The sequence below is a fragment of the Vitis vinifera genome, chromosome 18 (genome assembly GCF_030704535.1).
Source record: "Vitis vinifera cultivar Pinot Noir 40024 chromosome 18, ASM3070453v1".
Lineage (NCBI taxonomy): Eukaryota > Viridiplantae > Streptophyta > Magnoliopsida > Vitales > Vitaceae > Vitis > Vitis vinifera.
Window position 1 is genome coordinate 1,917,199 of NC_081822.1, and position 14,594 is coordinate 1,931,792.

The 14,594-nt window shown below is 32.1% G+C and overlaps 3 protein-coding genes across 4 annotated transcripts in view; all 3 read right to left on the reverse strand.

The window, feature by feature from the left end:
- Nucleotides 1-1,085: 1,085 nt before the first annotated feature.
- LOC132253070 (putative wall-associated receptor kinase-like 16) lies at nt 1,086-4,154 on the reverse strand. Its single transcript, XM_059734280.1, has 3 exons — nt 3,190-4,154; nt 2,925-3,095; nt 1,086-2,427 (listed from the first exon to the last, which is right to left on the reverse strand). The coding sequence occupies exons 1-3, from the start codon at nt 4,055-4,057 to the stop codon at nt 1,238-1,240; spliced, it is 2,229 nt and encodes a 742-aa protein (XP_059590263.1). The 5' UTR covers nt 4,058-4,154; the 3' UTR covers nt 1,086-1,237.
- A 4,130-nt stretch (nt 4,155-8,284) lies between these two features.
- On the reverse strand, nt 8,285-11,127 carry LOC100852995 (putative wall-associated receptor kinase-like 16). Its single transcript, XM_010665847.3, has 3 exons — nt 10,198-11,127; nt 9,886-10,056; nt 8,285-9,551 (listed from the first exon to the last, which is right to left on the reverse strand). Exons 1-3 carry the CDS (start codon nt 11,057-11,059, stop codon nt 8,374-8,376), a joined length of 2,211 nt encoding a protein of 736 aa, XP_010664149.1. The 5' UTR covers nt 11,060-11,127; the 3' UTR covers nt 8,285-8,373.
- A 2,360-nt stretch (nt 11,128-13,487) lies between these two features.
- The window catches only part of LOC100247126 (twinkle homolog protein, chloroplastic/mitochondrial), a 49,652-nt gene continuing 48,545 nt past the window's right edge, over nt 13,488-14,594 (reverse strand). For both annotated transcript variants that reach the window (XM_059734281.1, XM_059734282.1), the window contains one exon: nt 13,488-13,899. In XM_059734281.1, coding sequence (XP_059590264.1) covers nt 13,854-13,899 — 46 coding nt within the window. In that variant the 3' untranslated portion in view covers nt 13,488-13,853. The remainder of the gene's footprint in view (nt 13,900-14,594) is intronic.

The window sequence follows — 14,594 nt, forward strand, 5'->3', positions numbered from 1 at the left end:
ATAATTCTTAGTATATAGACAACAGAGATGAAATATACTCACTCGTCAATTTAAATGACATTTAATTAAATACAAATTTACAACCATCCAAACCTTGTTAATTAGTTCACTGCAACTTTGGAATTTAACCTTTTTAAGTCAAACTTTTTTTTTATTTTTTATCAGATCAATAATATAGAAATTTGAATGAATGGAAGTTTATTAATCTTTCTAAGGCAAGTGGACGGACAAATTTATTAGAAAAAACATACTTTAGAGTATATATATATATATATATATATATATTGCCACCAAACGCCAAAATAGAATATTAAAAAAATATTTAACTTGATCGATACATAGATAGCCATTTTATAGCTTTCTCAAACGTCCAAATTGACTTAAAAAATAGGTCTGAAGTGTTTTTTTTAATCTCATTTTTATATTTGATGTGAAAGAGACAGGACTTCTACTCAATAATGTAACGTGAGAGGCACAAGACTTTTCTAATGAAAAAAATCTAAATTGATCCAAAAAATTAAGCTAACTATTAAATAAATATTTTTCCACTATCATGTCACGACTTTTCTAATAAAAATAATTAAAATCCTAAGGCGACATCAATGTGGCCCCTTGAATTTCTTCCAACTTATACGGTATGGAAACCATGCAAGTCGTTCTATGGCCCACAGCCACAAGGTAGTCCACGTACATCTTGGAAAATTGGGGTAATGAAAGCTGGAGGAAAGCCATGACTTATGATAGGTGTGAGCGAAGGTCGAAAAAGATGAAAATTTGACAATTTCACATCTTTTTTGTATTTTTTCAGTTAACAGTCTAAATAAAAAGATATTGGGTTCAAATTGAACTCCCATATGCTTAACATATATAACTATCTAATAGATATATTTGGTCACTTGTTTTTAAATTATTTATTATATATATATATATATATATATATATATATGACCAACATTATGCATTGTGGAAATATTGATGGTAGGAAATTAGGAATATTAATTCATCAAATAAAAATTTTATGGGTAAAGAAAATTAGGGATGTTGAGCTTTCATGGACGAGTGCAAAAATTATTACAAGCTTCTCAGAATTTGTATAGGTACAACTATTATAAAAAGATCATAAAAAACTTAATACATATCTCTAAATATTAAAATCCCCATTCATTCTTACATGAGAGTTGAAATTTATTAAAAATAATTGATCACCAGCAGCATCATATTGCTACATGTAAAACAATCATCTTCCATCTTTCACGGGTAGCATTATATGGCCCTTTAAGCTGTCGTATGCAGTATTTGTGGAACCAATACTACAACCATTATCAACTGTATGGGAAGATTCACCGAGTAAGTATTCATTCTCTTCTGGATCAGTCCATGGATGCATTTCCACCATTCTCATTCTTTCTAGCTTCATTGCTACTTCTTTCATAGTAGGCCTCTCATCTCCTTTTAATTTCAAGCATTTTTTTGCAAGGTTGGCAGTTTCCTTTAACTGCTCAATATTTTCCTCGTTCACTATGCGTTCATCAAGAACTTGAAAAAGACGATCATCTTTCAATGAAGAAAGAAAATACATAGCTAAACTTCTCTCCTCTTCAGGTTTATCAAATGAAAGTGCCTTTTTTGCTGTTAATAACTCCACAAGGACAACTCCAAAACTATAAACATCACTTTTTTCTGTCAATTGGCTCGTAAGCAAATACTCAGGATCTAAGTATCCAAGAGTACCTTGCACCATTGTAGACAATTGAGTTTGATCTAGGGGAACCAACCTTGAAGCTCCGAAATCTGAAACTTTTGCTGTGTAATTGTCATCCAAAAGTATGTTAGTGGATTTAACATCTCTATGAATGATTGGTGTTGATGCTGCAGAATGTAAATATGATAGGACTTCGGCAGTTTCAGTAGCAATCCTTAAGCGAACTTCCCAGGAACTGGTGGATATCTTCTTCCCTTTATGTATGTAGTCGAAGAGGGTGCCATTAGTGATGAATTCATAAACTAGGAGAGGAACTTCTGTTTCTAAGCAACAACCCAAAAGCTTTACTACATTTCGATGATTGATTTGACTCAACACAAGCACTTCATTTATGAATTGCTCAATTTGACTTTTATCCACCATCTTCGACTTCTTGATCGCAACTATTCTCCCATTAGTTAAGGTTCCTTTATAAACTGTTCCATATCCCCCTTGACCAATGATTTTATTCTCAGCATACTTGTCGGTGGCCTTCTCAAGCTCTTCAGCAGAAAAGATTTTAACTGTTTCATTGGATCCTTCTTGACTAGAAAGTTGTTGGCGCAGCATTAAACCACCATTTTGCTCAAAGAACTTCTTTTTGAGTTTAATGAACTTCCTTTTCTTGAGTCCCCAGTATAACCAAGAGCTACCCATTAGTAATGATATAAGGCCAATGCTGACACCTACATTTAAACAAAATAAAAGATGGAATACAGATATTATAATCCAAGATTCTTTCTCAATTACTAATTTTAATTTGATGATATATAATTTAGTTGATGAGTTTAAATTGAAAACGTTATGTTGACTTGCAAATTCCTAAAGCAAATTGCATGTATAGGCTTAGCACCTGCTCAAAATCTGTACTATAGACTCACAGCTAAACAGAATTTCGTGTGTGGATTATGAAAAGAAGCTAGATCATGGTTGCCTGGGCATAGAGGCTTATATTAATGTAGTCAATACAGTATTCTTCTAAAAATTGATCATCCTAATAGCTTTTTAATTTGGTTTTTGGCAACGCAGAGCAAAAGTAAGAAAATTATGAATCTTAATTACAACAACCAATCTAATCCATATAGCTGTAAGATTCAGAATTTCCTTTCCGTTTCCTCCCCATTAAGATGCAAAAACCAATCAGAGTTGCAGAAAAAATAAGAAACAAAAAAGGAAATCTTACCGAGGGCAATCTGAATTACTTGCAACATATTTGGATTACAGCCATCACCATCTTCTCTGCCATCACCATGGTACCCCTTCCTGCAAGAACAAGTATAATTCCCTGGGATGTTCTTGCACCTTGCTTTTTCTACACACTTATTGAGGCTTGAATTCTCACATTCATCAATATCTTCAGAGCAAAAGAAGAATAAACCAATTAAAGGATCAATTTACTAATTTCAATATATACTATAATAAAGCATAGCAGCAAAATAGAAACGTACCTTGGCAACCATCGAGGTAAGGATTCCCATGGTAACCATCAAAGCACTTGCAAAGATAGCCGGATCGGCCACTGGGTTCCGAGCACGTGCTATTCTCCTTACAGGCGTAACTGCTCGGGTTGGTTTTAGCCACCTGGCATGTTTCATTGCCAATTGACCAATCAACCACCCTAGGAAGCTTTTCCATATCCTGTAAATTGGTAAGATTTTTGGAGGAGAAATTGAAGGCTGATTCTTCGGCAATAAAAGCATAGCTGCAGGGATTGAAGTCATGAACTTTTGTATGATTGAAGTAGCTGCTTAATGTCAGAGTAGTATCATCTAATCCTTCTGGGAATGAGACCTGGCAACAACCAGCCCCTGAGCAAGATCCATCCTGGACTTGCTTCTCGCTGGAACATATAGACATGCAGCCAGTTGTGTAAAGATCTCCTCCTTGGTAGCCTTGGAGAAGTGCATAAGTGTCGCAACCAACCGCAAAGAACTTGTTTAGGGTGTCCGAGATACTGAATATGGACAGCGAGAAAGAGGCTGTGGTGGAGTTAGGCTGCTCGGTGCCGTTGGGGTAATAACAATTACGGGCCATAAGGCTCAAGACATGCAACTCACCGTCGAAATTTATGTTTGTGACATTGATATTACTATTCGTTAAGAAGGCTTTGGGAGGGCTTGTACTGTTGTCACAGGTAATGAGGAATTCTTCATTCAGATAACAGCCTTCCCTTGTGCCAAATGGGTATGGGATGCTAACGTTGCCACACCTATCTGGGCAACCTGGCTTGGATTGAGCAGCTGCCGGTGCTGCCATGGCTGCCAATACCACCCATATAACCGTGACTTGCAGTAGCACTACTCCTTGGTCGCCCATGCCTACTGCTTCTTAATTTCTTTGTGTTTCTGTATATGAGATTTTTGTTGTGCAGACAATCTCTCACCATGTCTGGTCCTCTTATTGACACATTGGAAAGGTTGGACTGATTCAAAGACTGGAACATACGGAAAGGACCAAGCAATTGTTTCCCGTGTGGACCCCCATCTCTTTAATAAGCCAACCGCTCTCTTTCTCATGCTTGTATCATACTGTTATTTTCAAGACATTCAAATTTAATGTGAAACTACATTTAATTTATATATATATATATATATATATATATATATATATATATATATCATTTTTATAATTTTTATTTGATTATTTTGCATCATCGATGGCGTTATAACTCTAAAGACCATACGCATAAGAGGGTTCGCGTTAAACACATGACAGTTTAAACACGTCAAAACTTTCTATTCATACCTGCAGGCTGCTGAAACCACGCGACACTTGAAAATTCCACATGAAAGTTTTATATAACATTAAGTCGTTGGAAATTTTCGGTTCATTTCTTGTTAAATAGTCCATGGAATCTCATTCAAGTTCATCAATCGTTTTCTCCCGTGGAAAATTTTACATTTTGCTTCTCTTATACTGTTGCAAAGAATCATCCAACAATATGCTTAAATTTCCCAAAAAACTTCTCTCACATTAAAAGGACCAAATGAATCCAGCTCCAATAAATGTTCTCGTAAGCCAACACGTATTGATGCATTAAATACTGAAGGTAAATTATCAAAAAATTCTTTATACTTTTAACTGTGTGCTAACTTCTTTAAAGCAATATCTTAAAACCATACCCAAATATTAATTTTTTTTTATCAGAATTTGATTGAAAAAAGTTAAATATAGGTTGACTTGAGATTTTATATAACATATTTGAATATGTTTATCAAATATAATTAAATTTTGAAGTTGTTAAGAATTTAAAGTCATGAATATCAAGACCTTGTTAATCCACCCGCTTGACTTTTTATTTATTTATTATTATTATTATTTATTTATTTTGGAAAAGAAATGAGAATATCGGATGTTGATTAGTCCTGATTTTACCCATTTATATCATACTGTTATTTTCAAGCCATTCAAATTTAATGTGAAACTACATTTAATTAAATGGTGTGAATATTTTGCTTAGAAAAAATATATTTATCACTAATAGTCTCCTCAACTAGGTTTTTATCTCAATAGATATACGAAAGAATAAACAAAAATTTTCTAAATTTAATATACAAATAACATCTTTTATATATATATATATATATATATATATATATATATATATATATATATATATTATTTTTATAATTTTTATTTGATTATTTTGCATCATCGATAACTAGGTTTTTATCTCAATAGATATACGAAAGAATAAACAAAAATTTTCTAAATTTAATATACAAATAACATCTTTTATATATATATATATATATATATATATATATATATATATATATATATATATATATTATTTTTATAATTTTTATTTGATTATTTTGCATCATCGATGGCGTTATAACTCTAAAGACCATACGCGTAAGAGGGTTCGCGTTAAACACACGACAGTTTAAACTTATCAAAAAATTTCATTCATACCTACAAGCTGTTGAAATCACACGACACTTGAAAATTCCACATGAAAGTTTTATATAACATCCAAGTCATTGGAAATTGTTGGTTCATTTCTTGTTAAATAGTCCATGGAATCTCATTTAAGTTCATCAATCGTTTTCTCCTGTGGAAAATTTTGTCAGTATATGGTGGAAAATTTTACATTTTGCTTCTCTTATACTGTTGCAAAGAATCATCCAACAGTATGCTTAAATTTACCAAAAAACTTCTCTCACATTCAAAGGACCAAATGAATCCAGCTCCAATAAATGTTCTCGTAAGCCAACATGTATTGATGCAATAAATACTAAATATTGAAGGTAAATTATCAAAAAATTCTTTGTACTTTTAATCATGTGCTAACTTCTTTAAAGCAATATCTTAAAACCATACCCAAATATTAATTTTTTTTTATCAGAATTTGATTGAAAAAAGTTAAATATAGGTTGACTTGAGATTTTATATAACATATTTGAATATGTTTAATTTATCTACATGCTCATAAAATTAACTTCCCCACTTATGCCAATGTGTTATAACAAATAAAATTAATTTGAGGTTAAGGTCATGTTGAGTACAGAGCTGAGTCCAATTTTATAAGTGAAAACTGAAAACTCTTTCATATCAAATTTATGAAAATTTTGATTAAAGTGTCTATTCAAACCCACAAAACAGTGGTTTATAGTACTTTATAGATTATCAATATATAGTTTACTAGCATGCATCATTGAATAAAACATAATTTATGTAATTAACAACAATCATAGCTCATCAAAGGTAAGAATCCCAACAAATATTCCCTATTGATATTGAAACATTATCTCCAAGACTTGATTATGACTTCTCAAAAAAAATGTCATGGGATCCCTTTTCTTCAATATTAAAAGGGTATGAAATATTTAATTTTAAATCTGAATTAATCTTATTATATGATACGGAGAATATCAAAGGACGATTTATCCGTTAATCACCAAACCATGTTAAAAATTCCTTATTTTTTTTATTTAATTTTTTATATCCTACTTATGTGTTAGCTATGTTAATATGGAGTAGTACCGATGTTGCCCCAGCTATTTTCACAGTAGGTATGGCATGATCAGAAGCTACTGTGGTCAGAAGAAACCAACAAAGGGATGTCTAATATATAACATAGGGACATGTAGCACAGAAGAAATGTATTCATTCTTCAATTTAAAAGGCAGGTAATTAAATATAAAGTCATGAATATCAAGACCTTGTTAATCCACTACCTCATATACAATTTTAGCTATCGAGTTAATTTTTTATTATATCTTATCAATGATGTAACTTTGAACAAAAGTTTATTAATCATTCTAAGAGGAGATCAAGGGCAAATTTGTAAGAAAAAACAGACATGGGGTAGGTGAATAATAGTGATATGGTTTGAAAGCACCGCATGACAAAGTCAAGGATATACAACTGTCACACCGCATTAAATTTGCACTCAATACAATTGGGTGATAGATTAACCTGAATCCTCAGGCCTCTGATCTCTAGCCAAATTGTTCATTTGATTCAATTGGCCTTCCATTACCTTACCATGGCTTTTAAATTTGTTTGGATTGATTATTGAGACTAAAAATCTACTTTTTAAATTTATTAATAATTTTACATGTTTTTAAAAATTTTCTAAAAGAAAATTATTATAAAAGTAAGAAAAAAATTATTATCTTTCATATAAACATATTTTTACATCATGTAACATATTTTATATTTAATGAATATCTTACAAATCACTATTGCTTCTTAAACCCTCAGTTTTGTCTTCAATTTCAGTTTCAAAGCAAATTCAAAAATAAAAAACTATGGCATGGCCCAAAATATCCCTCTCTTCGGCGTCTAATGTTTTATTTTATTTTATTTTTTTCCTTCAAGTCTTATTTTAATTTTTGGCTTATTTGTTATTAATAACATGGAAGGCATGAGGGGCCAGGTTCATCAATTATCATGCCAATAAAAGATCTTTTCATCCGAATTTTATATTTGATATGAAAGAGACATGATTTCTACCCTAATAATTGAACAGTGCAAATTTAAATTTGTTTATTGTCAAATATTATGTTATAGACTATATATTAAATAAAATTAAGTTAATTATTAAATAAATATTTTCCAGCAACTCATTTATAATATAAAATGTTCATGTTAAACAATGCTTAGTGTCCTCATCTAGGTCTTTGCCTTATATTTTTTTACTGTTTACACAAGATGTGAATGGACCGCATGCGTGGATCCTTCTATGAATAACATATTTGGGATTCATTTATTTACTCTTCAATTATTTTTAGATTTTATTTGAAGTGAAATTTTATGGGAAGTTTTTTATTTTTTATTTTTAAAAATAATAGAATAAATTGAGTGATACCTCAGTTACATTGTTTAACATGATTGAAAATAAAATAATTCTAGAAAAAAAATTTATAAAGATATTCCTTATAATTTTCCTTATTTTATAAAAAAATTTAATATTATAATGATATATAAGTATAAAGATATTTTTTATAAAAAAATTTATATTAATTTGGAATTTGAGAAAATAGTAATATGTATAATTATTAAATAGGAATATACCATAGAAAATTCAACATATATTTCTAAACATTAAAATTCTCATTCATTCTCACATCAAAGTTACAATTTATCAAACATACATTGATTGCCGATAACATGTAAAACAATCATCTTCCATCATTCATGGGTACCCTTAAACTATTAAATGAAGCACTTGTAAAACCAAAACTACAATCATTATCATATGCCTGAGAAGATTCACCATGTAACTGTTCCTTTTCTTTTGAATCAATCCATGCCTGTTTTTCCATCATTTTAATTCTTTCTAACTCCATTGATACTTCCTTCATGGTAGGTCTCTCATCTCCTTTCAATCTTAAGCACCTTTTTGCAAGGTTTGCAGCTTCCCTCAACTGTTCAATATTTCCCTCATTTACTATGTGCTTGTCAAGAACTTGAAAAAGATTATCATCTTTCCATGAAGAAAGAAAATACATAGCAAGACTTCTTTCCTCCTCCGACCTATCAAACGAAAGTGCCTTTTCCCCAGTCAATAGCTCTACAAAGACGACTCCAAAACTATAAACATCACTTTTTTCCGTCAATTGGCTCGTAAGCAAATACTCAGGATCCAAGTATCCAAGAGTACCTTGCACCAACGTAGACAACTGAGCTTGATCTAGGGGGACCAACCTTGAAGCTCCAAAATCTGAAACCTTTGCTGTGTAATTATCATCCAAAAGTATATTGGTGGATTTAACATCTCTATGAATGATTGGAGTTGATGTTGCAGAATGTAAATATGACAGGACTCCAGCAGTTTCAGTGGCAATCCGTAGGCGAACTTCCCAAGAAATGGTAGATGCCTTCCTTTCACCATGTATATAGTTGAAGAGGGTGCCATTAGTAATGAATTCATAAACTAGTAAAGGAACTTCAGTTTCCAAACAACAACCCAAAAGCTTTACCACATTTCGATGATTGATTTGAGACAACACGAGCACTTCATTTATGAATTGCTCAATTTGACTTTTATCTATCATCTTCGACTTTTTGACTGCAACTATTCTCCCATTAGTTAAAGTTCCTTTGTAGACTGTTCCATACCCTCCACGACCAACAATGTTACTCTCATCATATTTGTTAGTGGCCTTCTCGAGCTCCCCAGCAGTAAAAATTTTGATTGTTTCATCAGATCCTTCTTGTCTAGAAAGTTGTTGTTGCAACATTAAACCACCATTTTGTTGAAAGAACTTCTCCTTGAGTCTAATGAACTTCCTTTTCTTGAGTCCCCAGTACAGCCAAGAGATACTGAGAAGCAATATCATAAAGCCAATACCCGCACCTACATTTGAACAAATTAAAACTGTTACTCATGAAATAAGCAATTTCATTCCAAAATCCAATAGCATTCGTCTAAAATATTTTAACCCAAGAAGAATGTCCTCAAAGGCTCTTCATGAGAAAATAGGGGAAAGAAAGGAAAATTATGAATCTTACACCAGCCCGTCCAACTAAAATAGCTGTAAGATTTCAAAAATTCCTTTCAGTTTCTCCATATTGATTGATATACAAAACCAATTAGAGCAGCAATTTATTATCTTATACCATAGAGGATTCATTAAATCTTCCTGGGCTACATCTTTGGCAGGATACTGAATGCAGAAAAATGGGCTTACCAAGAACAACAGGAATCACTTGTAAGTGATCTAGATTACAGCGATCTCCATCTTGTCTGCCATCTCCATGGTACCCCTTGGGACAAGAACAAGTATAATTCCCTGGGGTGTTCTTGCATCTCCCTTTTTTTACACACTTATTGAGGCTTGGATCATCACATTCATTAATATCTGCAGATTCAAAAGAACAAGGAACCGATCATAGAATCAATTTATTTCAATACTACATATATATAAACCAGCAAGCAGGAAAAGATACATAAGCACATATATATAAAAACGATCAGCAAGCAGGAAAAGATACATAAGCACCTTGGCAACCATCAGGGAGGTAAGGATTCCCATGGTAACCATCCAAGCACTTGCAAAGATAGCCGGACCAATCATCGGGTTCGTAGCACTCGCTTTTCCCCTTACAGGCGTAAGTCTCGGTTTTTCGTGCTGCCTTGCACCTTTCTTTGCCTATTCTCCAGTCCAACACCACGGGAAGATTTTCTGTATTATTGAGATCCCTAAATTGATTGGAAGAGAACTTGAAGTGTGTTTCTTCAACAACAAAAGCATAGCTGCAGGGATTGAAGGCCCAAACGCTTCTGTGGTTATTATAGCTGCTTAACTTAACAGTAAAATTGGTAGTTCCTTCAGGAATGGAGGTCTCACAACAACCAATCCCAGAGCAAGATCCACTTTTTACATTTGTGATGCTATCACATACAGACATGCACCCAGTTGTGTACCTTTCTTCACCTTTATAAGCCCGAACAATCGCGTACGTGTCGCAGCCAACTGCAATGAACTTGTTTCTCTTTCCAGAGATTGTGTAACCTGAGCCTAAACGCAGCCAGGGGTCGTTCTCGTAAACCAGCCCGCCATAACTATTATAACAATCCCTGCCCAGAAAGTTCAAGATTTTCAACTCACCTAAGGAGATGCTCACCACATGTAAGTTCATCCCTAGAGTTAGTTTGGGAGGCATCACTGAATCGTTGCAGTGCAACAGAAAATGTTGACTGTGGTTGCAGTCTTTCTTTGTGCCGAATGGATATGGGATGCTAACATTCCCACAGCGATCCGGGCAACCAGGCTTGGCCTGAGCCACCGCTGCTTCTGCCATTGATGCTAATAGCAACCCTATTAGAGTAAGTTGCATAAGCATAATTCCCTGTAAGCCCATGCTTGCTTCTAATTTGTGTTTCAAATGGAAAACTTTTGTTACGGCCTGCGGGGAACCTCACTAATGCTCTTCGCCTTTTTATGGACATTTGGAAAGAAGACCAAGTCAACAGACTCAGTATAATAAAAAATAGGAAAATGCTAAGATATAGAAGTAATATTCTCTAAACATGAGATTTGGACCATAGAAATACATATGTTGAGATGTACCCTGTTGAATCAAATAAAGGTATAATACTACGAATAAATAAAATCAAGTTAAAAATAATGAGGTACAAAATTATATACATAGTATCATCCGACCAGTGATGCATTTGTAATATATATATATATATATATATATATATATATATATATATAAAGGGTATCCTTTTTACCGTAACCAGACCCCAAGTAATATCAACCAAGCGTGAGACCTCTTATGCGGTTATATACCATATGTTAATCCTAATATAATTTCGATCTTGTCAGCGGTCCTTTCTTTATATTTGCAAATTCTGCAAGGGCATCATTGTTATATATTGCAATGGAGGAGAATCTCCATCTGGGTTATCTTTATATGTTCACTAGTGGATCTTTTACTCGATCAGTTCCTATCATGTTGCATAAAAGCAAAAAGTTGCATCCGTTACAGGTGGAAAACTTAAAATCATACTTTTTTTTTCCATCAAATTAAGCTTTTTATCATTTATGCCAACACTTTTTGGAAACCAAACCATAAAGAAACCCGATTTTAATTGGTTTCCCGTTAGTAGACTTCAGCCATGCCCATACCATGGGAATATTTTTCACGTTCTCTTGGTCCTCGCCTGGCCCTTCATTTCTGTCAGAGAGTGACTGGCCAAGAGAACCCAAAATTATTGCATCTACCAAAAGCATAGAAAAGTTAAATGTAGCTCTCAAATTCTCTTTTCCACCGATGACATGGATACTCTTCCTACCGTGTGGTTTTCTACGGATCGAATACGAAACCCTGTTAAAAATATAGTAGCTCCGGTTTTGATTATTTTCATATCTGGGCACATGTAAATTAATAATATAACCAAATTGATTAAGATACAAAAAAGTGACGGGAGTCTAAGAATATGATCACTTATGAAAAATACTTCTTCCACTTATGATAAAAATCTTCTTTACTTCTTGGCTTCTACTAGTAAATTCAAAACATTTTTTTTAGAATTTTCGAAAAAGAAACCAGATTTGACCCCTTTTATAGTCAAATAATTTGATTTAATTTAAGTTGAAAGTGAATTTTCTTTGTCTTTAATTTAAAGTTGTTTCTTTGAGCGGACATTTTTTTTTCTTCGTGTACTTTTAATCTTTAGCTCAGAAAATAAGGTACTTCAGCCATCAATAATTTTAGTGCTGTTTGGAAGATACCATTTCAATCATTTTAGGATATGCACGTGATTCACGAGGTGACCCCGGTGCAATTATTTAAAATTATAATAAAGTGTAATCATTATGCTCTACAAGGATGAGCCAATCCATGGAGGACTCGACTGAGGGCAATGCTGTGACGCAAAGTGATGATGTAAGTTGTAACTCTTAAGAGACTCGTGTGTTTGTCGGGTAGAAAGTGTTTTTAATATGATAAAAAAATTGAATTGTTAAAAAATATTAAAAATATTTTCTAAAATTATTATCAAGTTCTCACCTATTAAAAAAATTATGATAAACATAATAATAATAATAATATATTAAATATTAAGGTATGTTTGTTTGATTTTTTGGTCTTGATCCAAAATTTGAAATTTAAACAAAAGAAAAACAGAGTATTGTTCATGATTTAATATAATAATAATACCAACCATATTAAAAACATATACATCCCTTTTAGAATTAAATAAAAAATAAAAAAATTATAAGAGAAAGTAAAATATAATTAAATTTATATATTTTTAAATTATTTAATCTTTATAAAAAAAATAAACCAAATAAATTTGAAATAATATATAAAACTAATTTATTAACTTTAAACCTATTTTTTATTTTCTTTTTCTTTACTTTTCTTCCCTATTTTCATTTCCTTACATCTTCTCTCAAACCTTCCACCAACCAAACATAAACTTTTTTTGTTAAAAATAATTTACTTTCAAAGTTCAAGTTGTTTATTTTTCTACTTTTTCATAACTTATTATAAGTTTTTTGCTAAATAAAAAAAATAAAATATTTTTTACTTTTTCTAACTAAAAAAATATATATATTATTATTTTTTACTTTTTAATATTTAATATAAATAAAATATTATAAAAACAAACAATCTAATATTTAATACTTTTAAGTATTAAAATCCTATTTAGAGTTAAATAAAAAAACAAACACCATCTTATTTTTCTTTTCCTATCTTCAAAGCACTACTCATAATCATTTGTTAAAAAAAAAAAAATTGTAGTCATAAAGATTAAAGAAAGAACACATTCTTGTTCGTAGAAAAAAGGCAAAAGAGAAATACATCATTTAGGTCTGTAGATTGTTGACTATACAAAAGAACAAGTTTTTTTACCATAAGATAATGAGAAAAACTTATCATTTGCTTTGCAGATAAAAATCTAACGATACAAAATTTGAGCTGACTACCTTGGTAAAAATCAACTGTAGCTTGGTAAAATATCCACCTTCATCTTTGCTTTAGATTTTCTAGGTAGTCATGCAGGAGCCACTGTTTCAATCATTTTGGTTTGTTGTAATCTGCATAACCAGATAAGAAGGGCCCCTTCATGTTAAGGCCATAGACATCAGTAGACACATGTGTAATCCAAGCCTGATCCGACTCCAACTACAAATTATGCATCTCATTTCCCAGAAGTCTCGTCAACGTCCGTGTACACACCAGTTATCCTGCACAATTGGCATCAGATTAAGCTTTCATTCACAAGTTTCAAACTATGGGGTTAAAAGTAACGATGATTTTGCACATACACATCAGAAGGAAATTTGCAGGACCCAGATTCTCCTATCTTATGTCATGCACAACAGCTAGATGATAGCTGCCATCTCTATTTCGTAATCATGCATTAATATATGATTTTCTAGGGCATGAAGATCACCATATCAGAGGGATTTGGAGTCATTGTGGAAATTCCATTTTCCCTACTATTAGTCTCTTCGCTAGAAGGTAAAGAAATAGCAAACTATCATAATTTACTATCAATTCATTCAATACTTACTTTTTTAGAGGACAAATTCCCACATTTAAAGTATGTATCAGATATACTAATACCCCACCCCATCCATCTAGAAATCTTGGTTCAAACTCTTCGGTTCTATGTGAAAGATGCCTCTTCTTTGCATGTATTACGATTCTTTCTACATGAGTATCATAATTGAAATAGTATGATTACTCCAAAGAAATCAATTTCCATTTTTTCAAAAAGAAATCAAAGATTTTTCTTATTCCTATACAATTTTCCTGTATGTGAATACGACTCTATCTTCATTTTTATCCGCAATCAATCTTATCATTTACGATCAACATCTTATGGAAAAATAGAGCATTTTGTCGAAGTCTTTGCTAATGATTTTCAGACAATCTT